At 45.0% G+C, this 24,235-nt stretch overlaps 1 protein-coding gene across 6 annotated transcripts in view; it reads left to right on the forward strand.

Annotated features, from left to right (window-relative positions):
* rassf4a (Ras association domain family member 4a) overlaps positions 1-24,235 on the forward strand; it is a 244,194-nt gene that overhangs the window by 147,818 nt on the left and 72,141 nt on the right. For 4 of the 6 annotated variants that reach the window (XM_078530748.1, XM_078530747.1, XM_078530749.1 and 1 more), the window contains 2 exons: positions 13,314-13,411; positions 19,239-19,314. In XM_078530748.1, coding sequence (XP_078386874.1) covers positions 13,353-13,411; positions 19,239-19,314 — 135 coding nt within the window. In that variant the 5' untranslated portion in view covers positions 13,314-13,352. Of the gene's footprint in view, positions 1-12,939; positions 12,980-13,313; positions 13,412-19,238; positions 19,315-24,235 lie in introns of those variants that run through there. The other 2 variants (XM_078530752.1, XM_078530750.1) reach the window with 2 other exon arrangements.

The raw sequence follows: 24,235 nt of genomic DNA on the forward strand, positions 1-24,235 counted from the left end.
AATGTCCATGTGGGAAATGGATGGGGCACCCAGTATCCCAGCTAGGTGCCCGTCCATCAATGGTAAGCAGGGAGGTCCAAAGCGACCTCACGTTGGCACACGAGATGCCTGTCGTCTCTGTGGGCTCTCCTCAGGGTGCTCCGGATGATGGCAGCAGCTCCTCCGCCCCTCTGCCAGTGACCGTGGCATCCGATGAGTCTGCGGCGACTGGGGAGATGCCAGCCATGACACTGGCCACTCCCGCCCAGGCAGGGCCATCACAGGCTCCATGGGCCAGAGGATGACCGCCAAGGTCATCAAGGCCAACAGGACAGCAGAGTGAGCAGGCTGTCTCCAATGGCACTGCCAGCGAGGGGGAAGCACCTAGACATAGCACCCACAAGCGAAAACCTAAAGCACAAGACGGGCTTATCACGGGTGATATTTTGTTCCCCCATTTTGCTTTACACTTTTTTCATGGTGTGATTAAAATCTCCAGTTAATGATTATTTTAGTTATGCTTCACATTCACAATTAAATGAGATTTTATTTTGTGCTGTTGGCCTCTGGATACTTCATTTGTTCTGTAGGTGCAGGGTAGGCCATTATGTAATGATGGATGTGTGTCTCCTGAAACTTTATTGCACAGGCACAGAGTGTATGTTGCTGGTCAAGGAAATGGTCCTGTCAGGGATCCAGTATGGAGCCTGCAGCCCTGGCATGTGGTGCTGGTTTTATTTGGTAGGCTAGCTTAGGATCAAAGCGTCCTGGGTGTCCCTGCCTCCCTGGTGATTACCCAGGTCAGCGTCCACGCCCTCAGCGTTCTCCTCACCGTGCTCCTCCTCGGACTCACTACTGCACTCATCATCTGTTGCCTGAGCAACTGTGTCAACATCCTCTTCCTCCACTGTGTCTCCCCCTTTCCAGCGCCATATTGTGCAGAGCACTCAGCATGCAACCACTATCAGTGGCACAAGATCTGGGGGGTAATGCAATGCGCCCCCTGAGCGGTCCAGGCATCGGAAGCGCATCTTGAGAAGACTGATGGTTCTCTCTACCACAGCCCTTGTGGAGGCTCCTGTTGTACCGCTGCTCGGCCTCTGATCTTGGATGGTGGAGAGGTGTCATGAGCCACCTTTTGAGCGGTTAGCCCCTTTCACCCAGCAGCCATCCATCCAGCCGGGCTGGAGCACTGAAGAGCCCCGGCACCTGGGAGTGTCTGAGGATGTAGGCATCGTGGGTGTTGCCTGGGTACCTTGCACAGACTTGTAGAATCAGCATCCTGTGATCACACACTATCTGCACGTTCATGGAGTGGAAGCCCTTCCTGTTGACGAAGGCACCGGACTCACCCGCTGGTGCCTTGATGACCACATGTGTACAGTCTATTGCACCCTAGATACGGGGTGAACCCAGCAATCGCTGCAAAGGCTCTGGCTCACTTTGCCTGGCTGGCCTCGTCCATGTGGATATGAATGAAAGTCAATTCCTGCCTGAACAGAGCTTCTGTCACCAGTTTGACGCAACTGTGAACAGCTGATTGGGAGACTCTACAAAGATCCCCCGCTGACCCCTGGAAAGAGCCGAAGGCATAGAAGCTGAGGGCCACCATGACCTTCAGCGCCACTGGCATGGGATGTCCACCCACACAGTCGGAGCTGATCTCAGGGCCCAATCATCTGACAGATGGAGGTGACTTTCCCCCTGGAGAGGCGGAGCCCCCTTCAGCACTGCACCTCAGACATATTGAGGTAGCTGCATTGCCACCTGTAAACCCTGGCAGCAGGATAGTGGTGTCTTCTGTGGCCCCATCTGCCTTGGACTTCCTGTTGACCCTGCCCGCCTTGTGCTTGCGCCTCTTCACCCACAGGTCCCTCCCCTGGAAGCTGCATTAGGACACCTGGCCTCCTCTCCCTTCTGCCTCTCCCTTCTTCCTCAGAGGAGGTGCCACTAGCGGATACAACAGTCCCCATTACCAGGGTTATGGAAGGCTGCCTGATACATGGAAGGGCCCACATGGCCTGAATCCTCCAGGGGGTCTGAAAGACACCAATGAGTCCTGAAATGAAGCCTAGAAATGCTCAGAATGCAACTCTGAAGCAAGATGAAGCTGCCCAGTTCACAGAAGCAACCACCATTCGGTTGGAAGGGCAGTGTAAATTTGGAGTTAATTGCTACGTTAATGGCCTTAATAGGCCTTTCAATTATCGGCAGGTGCGCAGCCAACTCTGGCGCATGCCCGCCAAACTATATATCGCGCGCCATTTTACATTCTGGCATGTCGGGCCCGCCCCCACAGGCCGAATGTAAAATTTTGCCCTATGATTATTTTTTCATTTTTGCCTTGTTTCTGTTCCAGTCGCTCTGCCTTGGCTGTCACTTCCTTTGATCGTTCCAATTTTCTTGCTATTTCAGTATAATTTACTTACTTTAGTTTTCTATTGCTGTTTTCGCAACTATTTTTCTTTACCTTTGCTTAAGCCCCTTGTATAGATACAGCCTGCTCTCTTCTGATTGACCGTTTCATTCAGACATTTCGTGTGCCTGATTTCCAGTGGTAGCCCTCGGTGAAGGGCGGTCCTTTTGTATGTTAACAAAACTAAGACAATCCCTACATCTGCACGGACAAAACTCGAACCTAGAATGTGATGAGCTCGTTGGTTGTACTTTTGGTGTGGTATCCACTGCTAGGATTTTTGTCCTGGAGGAGTTAAAGTACAATCTGCTCAGTCCTAAATGGGGTTTGAACCCACAACCTTGTGACTCAGAGGAAAGATGGCTGCCATTGTTCACACCTGTTTGGAGACCGAGCTGAATGAAATATTTTAAGAGTTCATTCAGTTATATTGGTGAGATTGTCAGAATATATTTAAAATAGGGCAATTAGCTCATTAACTATCAGAAAACATTGCTCACTTTTTTTTGTTAACTGTGTATTGAATACTCTTTGCCTTTTTTATTCATTCATGGGATGTGGGCATCACCAATTGTTATATTTTTCTGACCAGAACTGATTTGTTCACATGGTAGCCTAGATCAATATAACAGTGCTAACTGGGCTATTACATTCAATCATGTGAAAACGATGGGCAAGAAAAGAGCAGCTGGTCTGTCAGACCTGTTGGCTTGACACCTCGCATTCCCCAGGAATCATGTAACCTCCCGGGGGAGCTAAAAAGGGCAGCAGAAAAAGGGTTGTAATTCCATCCTATTGGAGCCCTGACCACATTGTACCATTGCATAACTTGCAAGGGTTGGATAATTTCATTTAAATAGCCATGTGAGGTGAGTCTATCTTGTGCACCATTTCCCAATGTTCCAACAAGCAGCACACGTTTCCAGAAGGACCTCCAAGTGAAACTAGCATCCAGCATTGCTAGGCAATCAACAATGGTGAAGGCTGATTTAATGGGAATGGATAGGTGCATTGAATCTTGCACTCAGTTTTGACCACTGACACTTGTATCCTCAAAGTTGCAATGTTCAAAAATCTTGTTTGCCCAAGGACTATTGTTGCCATTAATAGGTTTTTTAATGTCAAATCCCTAATGGGTGCTTGGAGTAGAAATGGAGGACCTGAAGAGCCAACAGGCCAGGTTGGAGGAGGGGTACTCTGTGCCCATGTCTTATGGCCTGATCATCTGGATCTGTAAACATCGATGTCTTGGTGGACGATTAATATGCGCAAAGGCTCCTCAACCCAAAGGAGGTGGGGACAGCAGGTCCAAATGCATCACAAATATATGTGATTGCCTGACTGGCCTTAATGTTACAACAGCAAAATACTGCGAATACTGGAACTCTGAAATAACAACAGCAAATGCTGGAAATAGGCAGCATCTGTTCGGAGAGAAACAGAGTTAAATTTTCAGGTTGATGGCCTTTCAAGGCCTCGATGTTGGATACCCCAGTTACGGTATGCAATGGGGTTGTGACACTGCATGAAGAAAGCATGCAAGGGGGGTTACAGACAGCATTCCTTGATTGGATACACTTGTTAAGAATGGCCTTAACAATACACATACACCCTGACTCACTTACTTGGCAATGGGCCTGGGTCAACAGACAGACAGGTGCAAAGCGATGTTACCTACAGTAAGGACACCTGCGGCTGAAAAATTGGTGCATTCTTAGGGTGCAAATACAACATTATTGGCAGTCATGCAGTGTACCTTTCACCTCTATTGTGAATGGAAAGTGCTTTTCTTTGTGATATTATATGAATGAATGAGCATTGAAGGCATTTACACCAACGGGACAACGGAATGGTTTTGCAGGGTTTAGCTGGAATTAAACATCCATAGTCATGTTCAAAAATGAACAATCAGGAACATTTATTGTAGCTTTGAAAGTGATCATAAAAAGATTAGGCAGAACAATAAATGCTTGCCTTGCTGTGCCGCCTATATCCTGTGAGATAAAGAACACAGAATGAGTTTCTTTATTCGGTTTCGGGGAAATAACCAGTTTAATTAAAACAGCCATGGATGCCAAAAGCAGTAAGGGACAACACAAAGATTTTAAAGCATACAATAATGTAAAAACTAACATAGATCCTGACAACTGGCATACAAAGAACAACAGAAGTTGACAAAACAGAAAGAGCTGCAGAAAGAGAATATTAAAATAAATTTATTAGGGATATCAAAATCAACAGCACGATTTTTTTCGCAATTACCTTGAGGGGGTGGTACAGTGGTATTGTCACTGGACTGGTAATCCAGAGACCCAGGGTAATGCTTGGGGACTGGGGTTCAGATCCCACCACAGCGGATGGTGAAATTTGAATTCAATAAAAATCTGGATGACCATAAAACCATTGTCGATTGTTGTGAAAACCCATCTGGTTCACTAATGTCCTTTAGGGAAGGAAATCTGCAGTCCTTACTCGGTCTGGTCTACACCTGACTCCAGACCCACAGCAATATGGTTGACGCTTAAATGCCGAACAAGGGCAATTAGGAATGGGCAATAAACGCTGGCCTAGCCAGTGACACCCACATCCCATGAACAAATTTTTAAAAATTAGGAAAGAGTGTGGTCAGGAGTAATGTGGGCCTCTTGACAACAGGTAATGATGATATTATCAATGAATGAGCAATTCACCTAGTGCCATTCCCCTGCCTTCTCCCAGTACCCTGCACATTCACCCGTTTTAGATAACTATCTAATTTTCTTTTGTATGCCTTGATTAAACCTGTCTCCCCCACACACTCTGGCTCTGGATTCCAGATCCTAATTATCATTGCTGATAAAAGAGACATGCTGTCAAAGCTTTTGGTCTTGCGCTCATCAGGTTAGGTGCAAGAATGCCAAATTTCAAAGGGAACAACAATTTGTACTCCATGAGAAAAGGTGCAATGACTGGACATATTGCTTTTGTCTGCAGAGGACAAGTCCTTGTGTATGAATATTTGTAGCTTCCAGCAAACGTAAGTGAGCTACATTGTGAACCTGACTGATAATCTTAGATTGATTGTTAGTGTAATTCTTAGCACACTCTGGACTGTTCAGCAAGTGCTGCTCAATTGTAGAATCGCATCTAACATTAGACAATATGTTCTGAGTTTTGCAAGCACAGATATTTTGAATAAACAAAAGCATGGGGGAAAATAGTTCCTTGGTGCATTTGCCATGGCAACGTCTCAACCAATCAAACCCGATTTGCCAATCAGTCAGTCCCCCACCCAAACTTTTTCCAATACAGGATTAATTGTTGTTCCCTTTGAAATTTGGCATTCTTGCATCTGTTCTGATGAGTGCAAGACAAGAAGCTTCAACGGTGTTGTAAGATGTTGGGTGTAGTTAGGCCTTATTAAGATATTCAGTCTTGGGTAGTTCAACAGTGAGTATTTGTTAACTACTAGTGACTATATACATATGTACAGTAACATGCCTAAGCTGGGAGCTCTTTCCATGCTTGCTGCTACACACAACTCTGTCCAGCACCTCACTGATCTCTAGGTGCGGCTCATGTGTTCTCTTACATCACTGTGCGGCCAGTACTATACTCACTCCCATGTTAGCCCTTTATGTGCCAGAGCCTCATAATATACCTTCTCCCCAAGTCTTTATCCAACTTATTTACAATGTTATCCCAGTTTACCTAATGTATTTACACCATTATTACTACCCCATCTGCCCCCTTCAAGAATCTGAGTTCATAGTTTCAGGTGGTCTGGAGGTCTTCTAACCCTTCTCATGACTGTCTGAGGAGTGGTAGGCTCTGTCAGTGCAGGGCATCATTGGGGAATCAAAGATTGTTCTGGCATCTGGGTGTCTTCCTCAATTTCTCTTCAATGTACAGTGGGAGGGACCCTTCTAGGGATGGGGAAGAAGCTCCTCCTGTTTCTCCTGACTTTACCCTCTGGGGTGCCAACTAGGTACGACCGGGGTTGGTCATCATCTTTCCGGATAAAAGCATCCTGTCTCTCAAGGCCTTTAATCCAGACCTTGTCGCCCTGTTGTAGTTGTGCCAAGTGTCTGGTTCAGTATCTTTTGCTATAGTTGGAAGCTTGCTTCTGCCTGTAGGACTACTCTCTGACTTGGATGTCCTGGTACACCAAACCTGGTATTAGTTTCTTTGGCAAGATTGGGAGTTGTGTGCGGAGTTTTCAGATGGGGCTAGGCCGCATTGTAATGGAGTGGACCTGTAGGTTTACAGTGCTGTTTGGAAGTCATTGTTCTTTTTTAGGAAGGCTTTTAAGGTGCGGACCCCTGTTTCGGCTTTACTATTTGAATGTTGGGTATCTTGGGGAGCTGGTACGGCAGTGGAAGCTGAATGTGACAGCAAAGTGGGCGAAGCACTCATTTGAAAATTGCGTGTTGTTAACGAAGACGGTCTCGTTCAGGATGCCATGGCTTGCAAACTTTATTTCCCTCGCTACTGCATCTGTGGTTGTCACGTACAGTGGCTTCACCTCAATCCATCTGAAGAAGTAATCCACCACTATAAGGAACGATTTGCTGTTGGAGACAAATAAATCGATGTTCTGTCATTCCCATGGCCTGGTAGGGAACTGTGTGGTGATAAGGGTCTTGGTCTTGCCTATGCAGCGTACACACCTGACAGCTCGCTATCATGTCCTCAATTGCCCTGGAAACGCCTAGCTGCCAGATGGCGGATTAGGCCTATGCCCTGCATTTGGTGTGGCCCAGGTGGCCCTGGTGTATTTTTTGGAGAATCTCCGGCCGAAGGGAGACTGGGATGACAAGCTGCACATTGTAGAGCAGGAGATTGTCAATGACAATAAAGTGTTTTTGTTATTCAAACCAAGCTTTCATGGCGACCACTGCTCAGTCTCTGTTGTTGGCAGTAACAGCAGATGCAGGCACACTCCTCGTTTCACATTTGCTCCTGGCGAATCTGTTGGTGTTTACCTGCAGTCGCTGGCAGGTGTTTGCTTGTCAATTGGGAATACGATTTGAGCTCCTCAATCAGATTCACATCCTGTATTGTGGGAAGGTCCACTGTGGCCCTGGAAAGTGTCTGGCATTGTTTGGTTTTTGCCCTTCTCGTAGATGAACCTCATGAAATGTAGGCAGAATCTCTGGATTCTGGGAGGCATCTGCAGCAACTCAGCAAAGCTCCTTCGATAGCACCTTCCAAAGCCGCAACCTTTACGATCTAGAAAGGCAAGAGCAGCAGATGCATGGGAACACCACCACTTGTAAGTTCTCTTCCAAGCCACGCATCATCCTGACTTGGAAATATATCATCGTTCCTACACTGTTGCTGGGTCAAAATCCTGGAACTCTCTCCCAAATAGCATTGTGGGTGTACCTACACCACAGGGTCTGCAGTGGTTCAAGAAGGCGGCTCACCACCACCTTCCCAGGGGCACATAGGGATGGGCAATAAAAATGCTGGCTTAGCCAGTGACGCCCACGTCCTGTGACAGAACATGAAAAAACCTTTGCCAGCTCCTTCTCGTCTAGTAATGAGACCAGTGGTTTATGGTCTGTTTACATTGTGACCTTTAGGCCAATGATGTAGCCTGAAAACTTCTCGCACACCCACGTGACTGCAAGGGTTTTGTTTTCAATGAAGGCGTTGTTCTGTGTCGATAGTCCTCTGGAAGCATCGTACGCCGGTCGGTGACTTCCATCCAGTTACTTTAGAAATAGGACCACTCTGAGGCCTTTGGATGAAGCAGCCGCTGATTTTGTGGTGGTGGGTTGGGATGGGTTGTAGTGGACCAGAATGTCACTTGAGAGCAGCATCGCTTTGATGCGAGTGAATGCTTGCTCTTGGTGTGCATTCCAGCACCATGCCTGGTCTTTATTGAGTAGGTGTCTCAGAGGCTCTGTGATCTGTGCCAGATTTGGTAAGAATTTTGCCAACTGGTTCACCATCCCCAGGAACCTCTGGAGGGCCGGGACCAAGGTTGGTACTTGCTAATGGCTTTTGTTTTTTTGCGGGTCCGCCTTGATGCCTTTGTTCCTGACGATGTGCCCCTCAAACCAAACTGATGTCTTGCTGAATGAGAAATGCGAGTTCTCCGTCAACCCTGTTTCCTTCAGGCGTTCTAGGACCACGGTGATCCTTTTGTCATGTTCCTCCACTTCTGTGCCGTGAACCAAACCACTGTCCATATTATGCCTGTTTGAAGGCCCTCTTGGCCTGGCATAACGGCTGACATCATGAGGTTGAAATATTTCTGATGCCGGGGTGATTCCAAATGGCAGGCAGAACCTGCCAAAAAGTGTAATTAATGTGGTCAGCAATCTGGACTTTTCGTCTAGGGGAAATTGCCAAAAGCCACTGTTTGCATTGAATTTTGGAAACACTGTGCCCTTAGAGAGTTTAGTCAGTCTTTTGTCCGCTGTGGACATCGGGTGTACTTCTCTGGCTCCGGTTTTGTTGAGCTGTATCAAGTTGACGCAAATACAGATGGACCCATTCGGTTTTGGGACTGGGGCCATCCCGGAAGAACATGCAGTTGGTTGTGTGATGGGGGGATGACCCCCATATTTGTCATTTCGTTCAGCTGCTGCTGTACTTGCTTCATGATTGGGTGGGGAATATTTTGAGGCGTGAACAGACGCATGTATTCTCTGTTATATTATCTACCTGACGTCTGTCATGTGCACACTTTTTCTTCTTCATCGTAACCTCTCTGTTTTGTCATCCAGGGATGTCTGGATTTGCTTGCCATACGTTCCCCTCTTGTGTGAATATACCTTGACTGTTCCCGAGCCAAATTTTCTTTGAAGGTAGTCCATTGTTCAGCTACCATTTTTCCTGCCAACATTTGATTCCAATGTATATGTCCCAGATCCATTCTTTCCCCGCTGAAGTTGGCTTTCCCCCAGTTTATTATTTTTACTCTAGATTTTCTTTGTCCTTTTCCATAGGCATCCTAAACCTTTTTCATTGCCGTCCTGAATCTTATGATACAATGACCACTGTCCCCTAAATGTTCTCCTATTGATATTTGATCCATTCACCTCATTCCCAAGAACCAGGTCTAACAGGGCCTCCTTTCTCATTGGACTGGAAACATACTGCTGTAGAAAATTTTCCTGAACACACGCTAAGAACTCTTGCCCCTCTGTGCCCTGTATACTACTCCTATCCCAGTCTATATTCAGATAATTGGATAAATGACGAACCTATTGAACAATTACTTGACATCAGTATTTACAGTAGATGAATAGTTTAGCATGCTGGACACCCCAAGAAAACTAATATTGAATCAGGAACAGGGACTCGCCAAAGTTAACAAACAGATGAATAGTGACAAAGAAAGTAATGGCACTAAAGCATGACAAGTCCCCAGGTCCAGATGGTTTCTATCCCATGATTTTAAAGGGACTAGTTGAAAACATTGCAAATCCCCTAGCTATAACCTTCCAAAGTTCTCTCAAGTCCAGAACCAGTCCTTCAGATTGGAAAATTACACATGTTGCTCTATTTAAGAAAGGTGAATGAGAAAACAGAGTTATACATTAGTTAGCCTATAATTAAGTATGGAGCGATGGAACATTTTGAAAAATTTCAACTGACCAGAGAGAGCCAGATCAATTTGCCAAGGTTAGGTCATACCTGATGAATCCAATTGCATTTTTTGAAGAGGTGCTTGATGTAGTGGATAGGGAAAATGGGTATTCTAATTGGCAAGATGTGACTAGTAGTGACCCGCTGGGGTGTCTTTAACTATACGCTATTTACTAATGACTTAGATTATGGAATAGGGAGCCACATATCCAAGTTTGCTAATGCTGCAAAGATTGGCAGCATTGTAAGCTCGGTAGCAGAAGCATAAAACTGCAATGCGATATTAATAGATTAAGTGAAGGGGCAAAACTGTGGCAAATGGATTTCTATATAGGTAAGTGTGAGGTTATCCACTTTGGAATGAGAAAGAGCTCCGAGTACTTTATAAATTGTGAAAAGCTAAAAACAGTGGAGGTTCAAAAAGACTTTGGTGTCTATGTACATAGATCATTAAAATGCTATGAACTGATACAGAAAATAATCAAAATGGTTGATGGAATGCTACTTTATATCTTGAGGAGTAGATTACAAGAGGGTAGACGTTATGCCATAGCTATACAAAGCCCTAATTAGATCACACTTGGAATACAGCGTTTAGTTCTAGGCACCAATCTTTAGGGAGGATATATTGACCTTGGAGGCAGTGCAGCATAGATTTACCAGAATGTTCCCTGGACTCCAAGGCTAATTACGAAGAGACATTACACAAATTAAGTTTGTATTCCTGGAAATTAGACGGTTAAATGGTGATTTGATTGAAGTTTCTAAGATATTAAGGGGAAGAGATGGAGTAAGTAGAAAAAGGCTATTTCCGCTGGTTGAGGAGCCAGGGACTGGGGGGCATAGCCTAAAAGTTAAAGCCAGACATTTCAGGAGTGAAGTAAGTAGACAGTTCTACATACGAAGGGTGGTGAAAGTTTGGAACTCTCTTCTAGAAGTGACACTTGACACTAAGTCAATTGTTAATTTTAAGTCTGCGATTGACAGATTTTTCTTGACCTCATGTATTAAAGCACGTGGGGCTAAGGCGGGTATATTCTATTATGTCACAAATCAGCCATGATCTATTTGAATGGCAGAAGAGGCTCAAGGGGCTGAATGGCCGACTCCTGTTCCTATGTTCACTCATTGGTCTCCTTTTACAAAGAGGGAGGAGACAGACAAGGAGAAGTAGAAATATTCTGAACCTTGAAACCTTGTAATCAGACTTTTTCTTACAAAATACCTGCCTTATTCATAATAATGAAATCCATACAGCGTTCTTACTGAACTGCTGATAGGGTTTTATAAAGTGAGGTGGGAGGACTGTTATGTGGAGCATAAACACTGGCATAGGCCAGTTAGGTCAAATGACCTGTTTCTGTGCTGTCTATCCCAGTCTTTCCAATGAATATGGCTTTTCTCACAGCTTATTGAGATCTGTCTTTCTTTGTTGGAATAAAAGTGCACTCCAGAAGTATGACAGAAAAGCCTCTTTTTCTGAGGGGCTGAGATATTACAGCACATAGAATTTACCGCACAGGAATGGACTCCTTGGCCCTAAACCAGTCTCTCACTTTACTCCACCTAACCCCATCCGGTGGTCTGTGTCGGCTCTTGTTGATCCCTCTCCATGTCAGTTTGGATTGTTTACTGGTTGGATGGATACCATATCATAAGACCTAGGAGCAGAAATTAGGCCATTCGGCCCATTGAGTCTGCTCCACCATTCAATCATGGCTGATAAGTTTCTCAACCCCATTCTCCCGCCTTCTCCCCGTAACCTTTGATCCCCTTACCAATCAAGAACCTATCTATCTCGGTCTTAAATATACTCAATGACCTGGCCTCCACAGCCTTCTGTGGCAATGAATTCCATAGATTCACCACTCTCTGGCTAAAGAAGTTTCTCCTCATCTCTGTTCTAAAAGGTCTTCCCTTTATTCTGAGGCTGTGCCCTCGGGTCCTAGTCTCTCCTACTAATGGAAACATCTTCCCCACGTCCACCCTATCCAGGCCTTTCAGTATTCTGTAAGTTTCAATCAGATCCCCCCTCATCCTTCTAAACTCCATCGAGTATAGACCCAGAGTCCTCAAACGTTCCTCATGTATTAAGCCTTTCATTCCTGGGATTGTTCTCGTGAACCTCCCCTGGACCCTCTCCAGGGCCAGCACATCCTTCCTGAGATACGGGGCCAAAAATTGCTCACAATATTCTAAATGTGGTCTGACCAGAGCCTTATAAAGCCTCAGCAGCACATCCCTGCTTTTATATTCTAGTCCTCTCGAAATAAATGCCAACATTGCATTTGCCTTCCTAACTACCGACTCAACCTGCAAGTTAACCTTAAGAGAATCCTGGACTAGGACTCCCAAGTCCCTTTGCACTCCAGATTTCTGAATTCTCCCCCCATTTTGAAAATAGTCTATGCCTCTATTCTTCCTACCAAAGTGCATGACCTCACACTTCCCCACATTGTATTCCATCTGCCACTTCTTTGCCCATTCTTCTAACCTGTCTAAATCGTAAATGTCAAGGTCTGGTAGTACTGTTTGGTGGCAGTTGTACATAAACTACCATAATATTTAATTATATGACAATGGCATGGAAAAATGGAGCTTCCCTGAATGCTTATTTGAGTCATTCTAGCACTATCATCAGATTATGCCTGAAAAAAAGATGATTAAATGTTGATTTTTATTTAGAGTAAACTAAAAATTTCTAATGCACTCAAATGGAACCATTTAATGGATTTGATCTATTAACACAAGGCACTGTGTAATCTGTAATATATTAAATTTGTTACATTCAGCCATAAATATTTAACTGGTCAGTGGTTTCACTCCGGGCTGGGAAAGGAAGTGATTTATTTTCCTGTTGGCTTGTGTCCTGCTGCATTCAAGCCTGCCTTGTGTTGATGTTCCCATTCATCTTTAGTTGCTCAGGTTGACTTTTCTTCCAGTGAGTGCAAGCTTCCTTCTTGATATTAGATGGAGCAGCTATAAGAGAATTTGCTACAGGTTGAGCCCAGATGAAAAGTCATTTTCAAGAAGATTGAATTGTAGACAAGATAATTAGCCATAGTCCACAAAGGTCTGTGGGCATCTCACTCCATTGGAGAGAGAGAGACAATTGGTTCTGTATAGCTTGAGGGGCACCACTTTGCAAGTGTGGGGCAATGTGGGGTGGTGGGCCTTCAGGAATTATCACAGCCGGTATGGGAATTGAACCGTTGTCATCATTCTGCATCACACGCCAGACACCTAGTCAACTTAGCTAACTGACCCCCAGAAGATTAAATTGTTGTCAGCAGGAAATAGTCATTTGGTTCTAATGAGTTTTCTTTTGTTTCAGGCAGACTCATTTTTATAAGTGAGTCCAATACAAAGAGACATGGAAGGAAATCAACAAATTACTTTTGTTAAAATCAGTGAAGACAAATGTATTTCAAAGTAAGTGTCAGCGTGCATTTTCTCATTTTAAAAAATACATACTTGTGTTTTTGATCTTCTACTTTCCGTCAAGGACTATTTATAGCTTTATTCAGTTGAGAGAATCTGGGTCATAAACTTTTCTCTGAGCATACAGATCCAGCAGGGTAGACATGGCTCGAATCAACAGACCATCTATTTGCTTCGACCCTGTAAGGACTTTGACCTCGTAGCTTGGCTATGACCTGATGAAATAATCTTGATTGAAGTAAGCAGAAAATAATCATAGGTAGTCCTGAAGAGCAAACTGAAGCCTTCTAAAGGGTCTAGATAGGCCATGAAAAGCTTTTTCATCGGGTCTAAAACTGTAGAACCAGAGAACACGGCCTGCACTTGAAGGGAGCAAATTTCGAAAATTAATCTGCAGAAACAGTATTTAATTGAGTGAGTTCTCAATGTCTTATCAATTACATTGTTAAGGTTTGTTGATGTCAATTACATTGTTAAGGAAAACAGGTGATTGGTATTTGAACACGTATAAATAGGGGATAGCTGGGACACAGGGTGGAGGTGAGGAGTGTTGACATTGAACAAAGTCAATAAACTCTCTCAGCAAGGAAAGGCTCTGTGCCTTAGTTTTGACTTCACCAACATGAGTGGTCAATCTATAGAACAGAATCCCGAGGGAGATCGTAAAAGCATTAAATAAAATGCAAATTAAGTGGGTTTATTTAAGAAAATAATATTTTTAGATACAGTATATGAGTAAATTGAAGCAGAATATTTGTGGTGAGTGTTGCAATGCTTGAGAGAAAAACGTGATTGTGGAATTATGATTTCCAAAGTCCTCCACCACTGTGTTTTCCTTACCATATGACTCAGTCTTCTATGCACTAATTGGTTGCCAAGATTAATCAACAATGCATTATCACTGTGTCATGAAACTATAGGAATTGTAGAAGTTGAACTATGACATTTTTTGTCAAGCAATTCCTTTGTTCCTACATTGGTTCACTAATGTCCTTCAGGGAAGGAAATCTTCCGTCGTCCTTACCTGGTCCGGCCTACATGTGACTCCAGACCCACAACAATGTGGTTGACTCTTAAATGCCCTCTGAAATGGCCTAGCAAGCCACTCAGTTGTAACAAACCGCTACAAAGACACAAAAAAGGAATGAAACTGGACGGATCACCTGGCATCGACCTAGGCACCGGAAACAACAACGACCATCGCAGCCCTGTCGACCCTGCAAAGTCCTCCTTGCTAACATCTGGAGGCTAGTACCAGAATTGGGAAAGCTGTTTCTCAGACTAGTCAAGCAACAGCCTGACATAGTCATCCTGACGGAATCATACCTTACAGATAATGTCCCAGACTCCACCATCACCATCCCTGACATCTCCTGTCCCACCTGCAGGACAAACCCAGCAGAGGTGGCGACACAATGATATACAGTCAGGAGGGACTTGCCCTGGGAGTCCTCAACATCGACACCAGACCCCATGAAGTGGCATCAGGCCAAACATGGGCAAGGAAACCTCCTGCTGATTACCACCCACCGCCCTCCCTCAGCTGATGAATCAGTGCTCTTCCATGTTGAACACTGCTTGGGGGAAGCACTGAGGGTGGCAAGGACACAGAATGTACTCTGGCTGGGGGACTTCAATGTCCATTGGCAGCAATGTCCAGTGGCTCGGTAGCACCACTGCTGACCGAGCTGGCCGAGTCCTAAATGATATAGCTTCAAGACTGGGTCTGCGGCAGGCAGAGGGAACCAACAAGAGGGAAAAACATACTTGACCTCATCCCCACCAACCTGCCTGTCAGTAGGAGTGATCACCGCCCAGTCATTGCGGAGATGAAGTCCTGCCTTCACATTGAGGATGCCCTCCATTGTGTTGTGTAGCACTACCACCGTGGTAAATGGGATAGATTTCGAACAGATCTAGCAACTCAAGACTGGGCATCAATGAGGCGCTATGGACCATCAGCAGCAGCTAAATTGTACTCAAACACAGTCTGTAACCTCATGGCCTGGCATATCCCCCTCCCTGCCATTACTATCAAGCCTGGGGATCAACCCTGGTTCAATGAAGAGTGCAGGAGGGCATGCCAGGAGCAGCACCAGGCACACCTAAAAAGGAGGTATCAACCTGGTGAAGCTATAAAACAAGACTACTTGCGTACCAAACAGCATAAACAGTAAGTGATAGACAGAGCTAAGCAATCCCACAATCAACGGATAAGATCTAAGTTCTGCAGACCTGCCACATCCAGTCGTGAATGGTGGTGGACAATCAAACAACTCACTGGAGGAAGAGGCTCCACAAATATCCCCACCCTCAATGATGGAGGAGCCCAGCACAGCAGTGCAAAAGATAAGGCTGAAACATTCACAGCAATCTTCAGCCAGAAGTGCCGAGTGGATGGTCCATCTCGGCGTCCTCCGGAGGTCCCCAGCATCACAGATGCCAGTCTTCAGCCAATTTGATTCAATCCACGTGATATCAAGAAACAGCTGAAGGCACTGGATACAGCAAAGGCTATGGGTCCTGACAACATTCCGGCAATAGCACTGAAGACTTGTGCTCCAGAACTTGCCGCGCCCCTAGCCAAGCTGTTCCAGTACAGCTACAACATTGGCATCTACCCAGCTATGTGGAAATTTGCCCAGGTGTGTCCTGTAAACGAAAAGCAGGACAAATTCAACCCGGCCAATTACCACCCCATCAGTCTACTCTCGATCATCAGTAAAGCGATGGAAGGGGTCATCAATAGTGCTATCAAGCAGCACTTGCTTAGCAATAACCTGCTCACTGATGCCCAGTTTGGGTTCCGCCAAGGCCACTCGGCTCCTGACCTCATTACAGCCTTGGTTCAAACATGGACAAAAGAGCTGAACTCCCAAGGCGAGCTGAGAGTGACTACCCTTGACATCAAAACAGAATTTGCCCGAGTGTGGCATCAAGGAGCCTGAGCAAAACTGGAGTCAATGGGAATCGGGGGGAAAACTCTCCGCTGGCTGGAGCCATACCTAGCACAAAGGAAGATGGTTGTGGTTGTTGGAGGTCAGTCATCTCAGCTACAGGACATCACTGCAGGAGTTCCTCAGGGTAGTGTCCTCGGCCCTACCATCTTTAGCTGCTTCATCAATGACCTTCCTTCCATCATAAGGTCAGAAGTGGGGATGTTCGTTGATAGTTGCACAATGATCAGCACCATTCATGACTCTTCAGATACTGAAGCAATCCATGTCCAAATGCAGCAAGACCTGGACAATATCTAGGCTTGGGCTGACAAGTGACAAGTAACATTCATGCCACACAAGTGTCAGGCAATGACCATCTCCAATAAGAGAGAATCCAACCAACGCCACTTGATATTCAATGGCATTACCATTACTGAATCCCCCACTATTAACATCTTGAGGGTTACCATTGACCAGAAACTGAACTGGACTAGCCATATAAATACTGTGGCTACAAGAGCAGGTTAGAGGCTAAGAATCGTGTGACGAGCAACTCACTCGCCTCCTGACTCCCCAAAGCCTGTCCACCATCTACAAGGCACAAATCAGCAATGTGATGGAATACTCCCCACTTGCCTGGATGAGTGCAGTTCCTACAACGCTGAAGAAGCTGGACACCACCCAGCAGCAGCAGTGTGTACCATCTACAAGATGCACTGCGGGAATTCACCAAGGCTCCTTAGGCAGCACCTTCCAAACCCATGACCACTACCACCTAGAAGGACAAGGGCAGCAGATAGATGGGAACGCCGCCGCTGGAAGTTCCCATCCAAGTCACTCACCATCCTGACTTGGAAATATATCACCGTTCCTTCACTGTCCCTGGGTCAAAATCCTGGAACTCCCTTCCTAACAGCACTGTCACATGCCACATGGACTGCAGTGGTTCAAGAAGGCAGCTCACCACCACCTTCTCAAGGGCAGCTAGGGATGGGCAATAAATGCTGGCCCAGCCAGCGAAGCCCATATCCCATTAATGAACTAAAAAAAAGAAGAGTCATGGCCTTTACCAATGCTGAGACAGTTAGTCCAAGATCTTAAAAGGAGTTGTTGCTTTATTTGCTCCTGTATTCATCCAGGAATTAGCTGGAAAATCATTCTTCATGAGAATATTCAGATCAGTACTTGACTGAAATTTGCATATGACAGATGATAATAGCTATTCTCACCTTCCTCCTTCTTTTATCATGAGTTTCTCAGTACTAAACTTTTCACTATGGCGTTCCTAACCATCACATACATGATCTGCTCTGCATTGTTTATACAGCTTTTATGATTAAATAACTTGCATGCCATTTCTCTTAATATAACTTGCCTGCCATTTCTCTTAATATAATATTTTAAAATTTGACTTTATTCGATTTGCTTACTTTCTAAAAATACTGTAGTAAATTATTTTTCTTAAAAAGGGATGTTGAATGAAAATCCTTACAGAAGGGTAGATCTATGGGGAAATTATATCAAAAGTCTTCTGACTTCCAATTTCCCTTTTCACAATGCTTATTTTAGGGCTATATAATGCTGTAAATGTGTAAAGTCTAGAGAAGTAGTGACCACACTAGATTCAAATAGTGACTATATGGAGGTTTCCATTCTTGTAATTATTGACTATGTAGCCACAACCATTGAGCTTTTAGACTGAATGAAAGATGCATCGTCCAATATTCTATCAACATTAGTACATGCAACATTTTGCTTGAAAAGTGAACTTGCTGGAATTCTGTCATGGGGAGCCTCTAAAAATGTGTCTCTTTGGTTACTGAAAGTCATCTGATCAGATGTTTGTCAGGCTTCATAAGTAACTTTCTAGTTGATATTATCCTCGGGCGATTTCTGAGCTGAACCTGCTTCCTTAAGGCACTATCTAATATGCACTTGCTGTATATATGTTACTGGAGGAAAATAAGCAGAAGGCCTTCCTTGCTTCATTGTGATGTGCCTACCGTGCCCGCTGGGGAGAAACCCAAAAGTCCTGGGGCGGTACACAGGTGAGGTGTGGGGGGTGCGGGTGGGTTGGCGGAGGCCAAGGGTCTATGCCACTTTTTGTTCCGTTATATGATCAACAATTCAGCATTTCCTAGGCACAAAGGAGAAAAAAGTTTCCACTTATACCATACTCAATATAAACCTGTTGGATGAAGCTAGGTTTTGATAGGCCTGATTGCAGGTAGCACAAACACAGAGACTTGAGACAAGGGAAATGGCCTGTTTGTCTTTCCTACTTTAAGTTGCAGCACATCATTCTTTTTCTGGCATTCACGGTGTAATGTGGCTCAGCCTGATTCTCTGGCTCAGTGTCTAATCCCCCTCTGATCAATCTGTCCCAGAGTTAACTGAGAGCATAGTTCCAATCCCCTCAGCAGTTGGAATAGCTTTTTATTCATTCATGGGGTGTGGGCGTCGCTGGCTAGGCCAGTGTTTATTGCTAATCCCTAACTGCCCTTTTATGAAGGTGGTGGTGAGCGCCCTTCTTGAACCGTTGCATGTAGATACCTCCACTGTGCTGTTAGAGAGGGAGTTCTAGGATTTTGACCCAGCGACAGTGAAGGAACTGTGATATATTTCCAAGTCAGGATGCTGTGTGACTTTTGGCGGGGTGGGGGGGAAGCTTTCAGGTGGTGGTGTTCCCATGTGTCTGCTGCCATTGACCTTCTAGATGGTAACAGTCATGGGTTTGGAAGGCAGGCTGTTTTGCAAGCTGCTAATGGCATTTAGTCAGGATATCAACCATATCCCACAGTGTGACTTCAACCCTGTGTTTGTTTATAGAATAGTTTGCCATTTACATTTAATAATATGTTTATTATGTTTGTGTTCAGGTCTGAACTGTTAATGCTTCTAAAAACCTACAACTGCTACCAAGAAGGGAAGAGTTTTCAATTAAGACATCGAGAGGTAAGGCAGTTAACTGAACTCCAGGTACCTAAAGTGGTTCAGTCACTTGGACTGCCTAGTGTAACCTCATGGCATGTCCAGTGAGGAATTAATTGATACTGTACATAAATATTGCTTAATGTTTGGTTATATCACATGCTTTACTTGTTTCCTTTCACCGTATAGGATCTGTGGAAATAGTTTCCAATGTGTCTCAACAGCTTGAGTTATTTTTTTCTTTGTGTCCCAGTTTCTACCATTTGTCAGTTTCAGTGAGAAGTGAAACTGCCCAACTAGCATTTGTATGTATTTAAATAGCAATGGTATTTATCAGAATTATGCCGCAGTACTAGTCTTTGTGGAGTCAGGAGTCCACCATTCGGCACCTTGAGCCTGTTTAGCCCTTTAGTTATTTTCCTTCACTTTTTCCAGCCATAGACTTATTGGAGTTTCGTGTTACAAGAAATGCAATTGTTGACACTGAGCAGATATTCCTCCTTTGACTTTGTATGGGAGAAATATTTCTGCCAAAATGTGTCCTCCCAGGTTATTTACTTCAATTTGACATTGATGCCAGCAAGCAGTGAAGATTGGATCTCCTGGCGACACATCTGTTAAAGAAAAGTCAACATGCAACCTTCAGTAAAATACAAGAGTGTTATCAATTTACCATCTCTCTGCTTTTCTCTTTTGCCATCTTCTCGCTCTCATTTTTTCTCTCTCTCTCTCTCTCTCTTCCTTTCTTAGCTGTGGGCCTTGTCAATTCGTTCCATTTTTCCTTTTTGCCTCCCCTTCCCCCCAGCGAAGGATCCTCTTAGGAGGAGGAGGGAGGGAGGAAGCATCTGGGAAATCAGCATTCCGCATGGGCTGCCCATGAGTGTCTCATCAGACTCTGGGTCATACGGGAAAAAAGTCCCCAGGTCACCTTTGCTCCCCACTTCACCACCTTTCCATCCCTCTGATACAAACCATCAGGGTCCTCTTGGTCAAAATCCTGTAACAAAAGACACCACCAAACCGATCCATACCCACTTGGCTAGCCCGATTTTCCTATGCACAGCAACTCCAGCACAGATGGTGGGGAAGGTAGGTGACTTTCAATGGGGCACCATTGCAGATTATTTATGCGCTTGAGGGCCTGGTTTCATATTGCACCACCTCGGCTTGGGTGGCTGAAGTCTGGGCTTGCCTGATGACAGGCAGCTACAAGGGCACTGGCAGAGTGACAGTAGTGGGAACATGAATGCTAAGAGAGGCCAGAGGTTCATGCACCATGGGGCCATGCCAATACCCTGGGGCAGCACCTTAACAATCTTAGTAATCTATTCAGAGGACAGATTGGTGGATAGCTGAGAGACCCTGCAAGTCCCTTTTAGCATTTATACCTGCAGTCATGATGGCAGCAGTTTGAACCAATTGACAGCAAGCTGAGACCTCACGACCTCATTCTGAGCTTCCCCAGCAGCACTCAGACTGTGCTGCAATGAAAGCTGAAACATTGACCATCAGATGATGCATCATGACTGGTCCACAAGTACTGCCATGAAATTGGCCACCATTTCCGGACTGGAAAGAATGAGCTCTAAGCTCTGCGTAAAGCCCTTTGCCAAGTTGGAGCTGCATTCCTCTATGGTGCTTGGCAGTAACAAGAGGCTCTAAGGCAGGCCTGCCAATGCAACAAGTATTTCAAGGTGCATGCCCATCATGCAGTTCCATCAAAGTCTTCATCCAGAGTCTTCTGCAACAGAACGTGGCTACAAACTCACCTCTGGGGAAACTGGCTTACATCTAATCCATTCCCCTTGTCCTGGCTGCAGCCTTCTTATGTCCAGTGACTCACCAAGTGCAGATCCCGTCTCTATACAACTTTTACAGCACCCGCTGTGCCAGTATTTGAGCTCATGGCTGCAAGTGGCTGATCAAGTGATGGTGCCTCTTTCTCAGAAATCTCCATCTTCTCCCTCTCCATAGTCATACACCACTAGCTGGCCAGGAAGCAGTGGGTACAAGAACATAAGAAACAGGAGCAGGAGTAAGCCATTTGACCCCTCGAGCCTGCTCTGCCATTCAATAAGATCATTGCTGATCCAATTGTGACCTTAACTCCACTTCCTTTCCCTATTACTCTTGACCCCTTTGTCAATCAAAAATCTGTCTAATTAAGCATTGAATATATTCAATGACCGAGGCTCCACTGCTCGCTGAGGTAGAGAATGCCAAGCACTCATGACCCCCTGAGAGAAGAAATTCATCCTCATCTTCATCTTAAATAGGAGACCCCTTGTTGTGAAACTGTGCCTCCTAGTTCTAGATTCCCCCACATGGGGAAACATCCTATCAGCATTCACCCTGTCAAGCCCCCTCAGAATCCTATGTTTCAATAAGGTCACTCTCATTTTTTTAAGCTCCATTGAGTATAGGCCCACGTTGCTCAACCTTCCCTCCTAAGAGAACCCCTTCATCCCAGGAATTAGCCAAGTGAATCTTCTTTGAACTGTTCCAACACAAGTATATCCTTCCTTAAGTAAGGAGACAAAAACTGTACACAGTACCCTAGGTGTGATCTCGCCAATGCCCTGTACATTTGTAGCAAGACTTTCCTATTTTTATACTCCATCCCACTTGCAATAAAGGCCAGCATTCCGTTTGCCTTCCTAATTACTTGCTGTACCTGCGTACTGACATTTTGTGATTACGTCTGTTAGAGGGAGACAATGGTGTAGTGGGATTGCCACTGGACTAGTAATCCAGAGACCGAGGGTAATGTTTTGGGAACCTCGGTTCGAATCCTGCCATGGCAGATGGTGGAATTTGAATTTAATAAAAACCTGGAATTAAAAGTCTGATGATGACAATGAAACCATTGTCAATTGTTGTAAAAACCCACCTGGTTCACTAATGACCTTTAGTGAAGGAAATCTGCTGTCCTTACCTGGGTCGGGCCTACATGCGACTCCAGACCCACAGCAATGTGGTTGACTCTTAAGTGCCCTCTGAACAAGGGCAATCAGGGGTGAGCAATAAAAATGCTGGACTAGCCAGCGACGCCCACATCCCATGAATGAATAAAAAACATGTACAAGGACACCCAGGCCCCATTGCACTACAGCATTCTGCGATCAGTCTCCGTTTAAATGATATTCTGCCTTTCTATTCTTCCTGCCAAAGTGGACAACCTCACATTTTCCGAAATTATACTCCATCATCCAGATTTTTGCCACTCATTTAACCTGTATCCCTTTGCAGACTCTTTGTATCCTTTTCACAACTTCCTTTCCTCCTTATCTTCGTATCATCAGCAAAATTGAGTCGGGTAATTAATATAGATCATAAATAGTTGAGTCCCCAGCACTGACCCCCTGTGGCACTCTACCAGTTGCAGTTTGCCATCCTGAAAATGACCCATTTATCCTGACTCTGTTTCCAGTTAATTAGCCAGTCCCCTATCCATGCAAATATATCACCCCCAGCATAAAAAGTTGTTACCTTGTAAAATAATATTTTATGTGGCACCTTTATCAAATGCCTTTTGGAAATCCAAATAAACTACATCTACTGCCTCCCCTTTATCCACCCTGCTTGTTACATCTAACAAATTTGTCAAACATGATTTCCCTATCACAAAACCATATTGACTCTGCCTGATTGTGTTATGATCTTCTAAATCTCCTGCTACTACCTCTTTAATAATGGATTCTAGCATTTTCCCAATGTCAGATGTTAGGATAACTGGCCTATAGTTTCCTGCTTTCTGTCTCCCTCCTTGCTGTTTTCCAATCTGCTGGGATCTTTCTGGAACCTAGGGAATTTTGGAACATTACAACCAATTCATCCGCTCTCTCTGCAGCCATTTCTTTAAGACTCTTGGTTACAAGATATCAGATCTTGATAGCCTCAAGTCCCATTAGTTTTCCCATTACTTTTTCTCCAGTCATAGTGATTGTTTTATTTGAAAGTATAAATGCACAATGGAAGCATTGGGGTGAGGAAAATTGCAGGGGACAGGGGTATCGGGGGGGTGCAATGTGGGTAGCAGGGGACGTCCATGGTTACGCCATCTAGCCTGTACTTCAGACTGGATTCAGGGTGAAGTGGGACTTGCAAAGATGCAAAGGCAGGAATATTTCATCATCATGGATGGCTTCAGCAAGTGCTGTTCCCTTCATAAACCCTTCATGAAACCTCATCTCGCCTGTGGATGAGGTTTCATGAAAAATGCGAAGGCCGCCTGGGCTCTTCGCCTGACCGACAACCTTAAGGTTGGATGGGCAGCCCTGTCAAATTGCTTAGTTGTTTTATTAATGGCCTTAACAGGCCTTTGACAGTTTGGCGGGTGCGCAGCCGACTCCAGCGCGTGCCCGCCAAATGAAAGATCGGAATGACGCATGGTGACGTCAGGACACACGCCCGATGTCACTGCACATCATTTGATGCGTCAGCATGTGGGGCCCGCCCCCGTATGTCGAACAGAAGATTCTGCCCTGTGTTGCTGTGTTTTAGGGTGATTTGCTGTCAGAGCTGAATAGCTGGTAACATGTAAAAGCTGTGGGATGTGGCTGTGAGGTTCATAATGATGATCATTGTGTGAGGGTGAGATGGAGCATATGAATATTAGACATGAATATTAATTGCTGATGATTGATTGTTGGGGGTGTGGTGCATTGAGGGACATGTGCGTTTGGTGGTGTGGTTGGTACGATATGGTATTTAAAGATGCAATCACCGCTCTTGATTACTGGTGAATTCATTGAATTTTTTCCAGCACTGTAACCAGATCCTTGGGGGCCTATCTTCTGGCGCTGCTTCCTTCTTGGCTGTCTGCGTCCCTTCCTTTCAAAGTGCTTGCCTGGAGGGTCGCCTGAAGCCAACCCCCCCCCAGCATCCCCCTCTCCAGAAAGAGGAGCTCTCTCCTCCATTCCACCCTCTGTCATCAGGCCTTCAT

The sequence above is a fragment of the Cetorhinus maximus genome, chromosome 27 (assembly GCF_964194155.1).
Source record: "Cetorhinus maximus chromosome 27, sCetMax3.hap1.1, whole genome shotgun sequence".
Taxonomy (NCBI): Eukaryota; Metazoa; Chordata; class Chondrichthyes; order Lamniformes; family Cetorhinidae; genus Cetorhinus; species Cetorhinus maximus.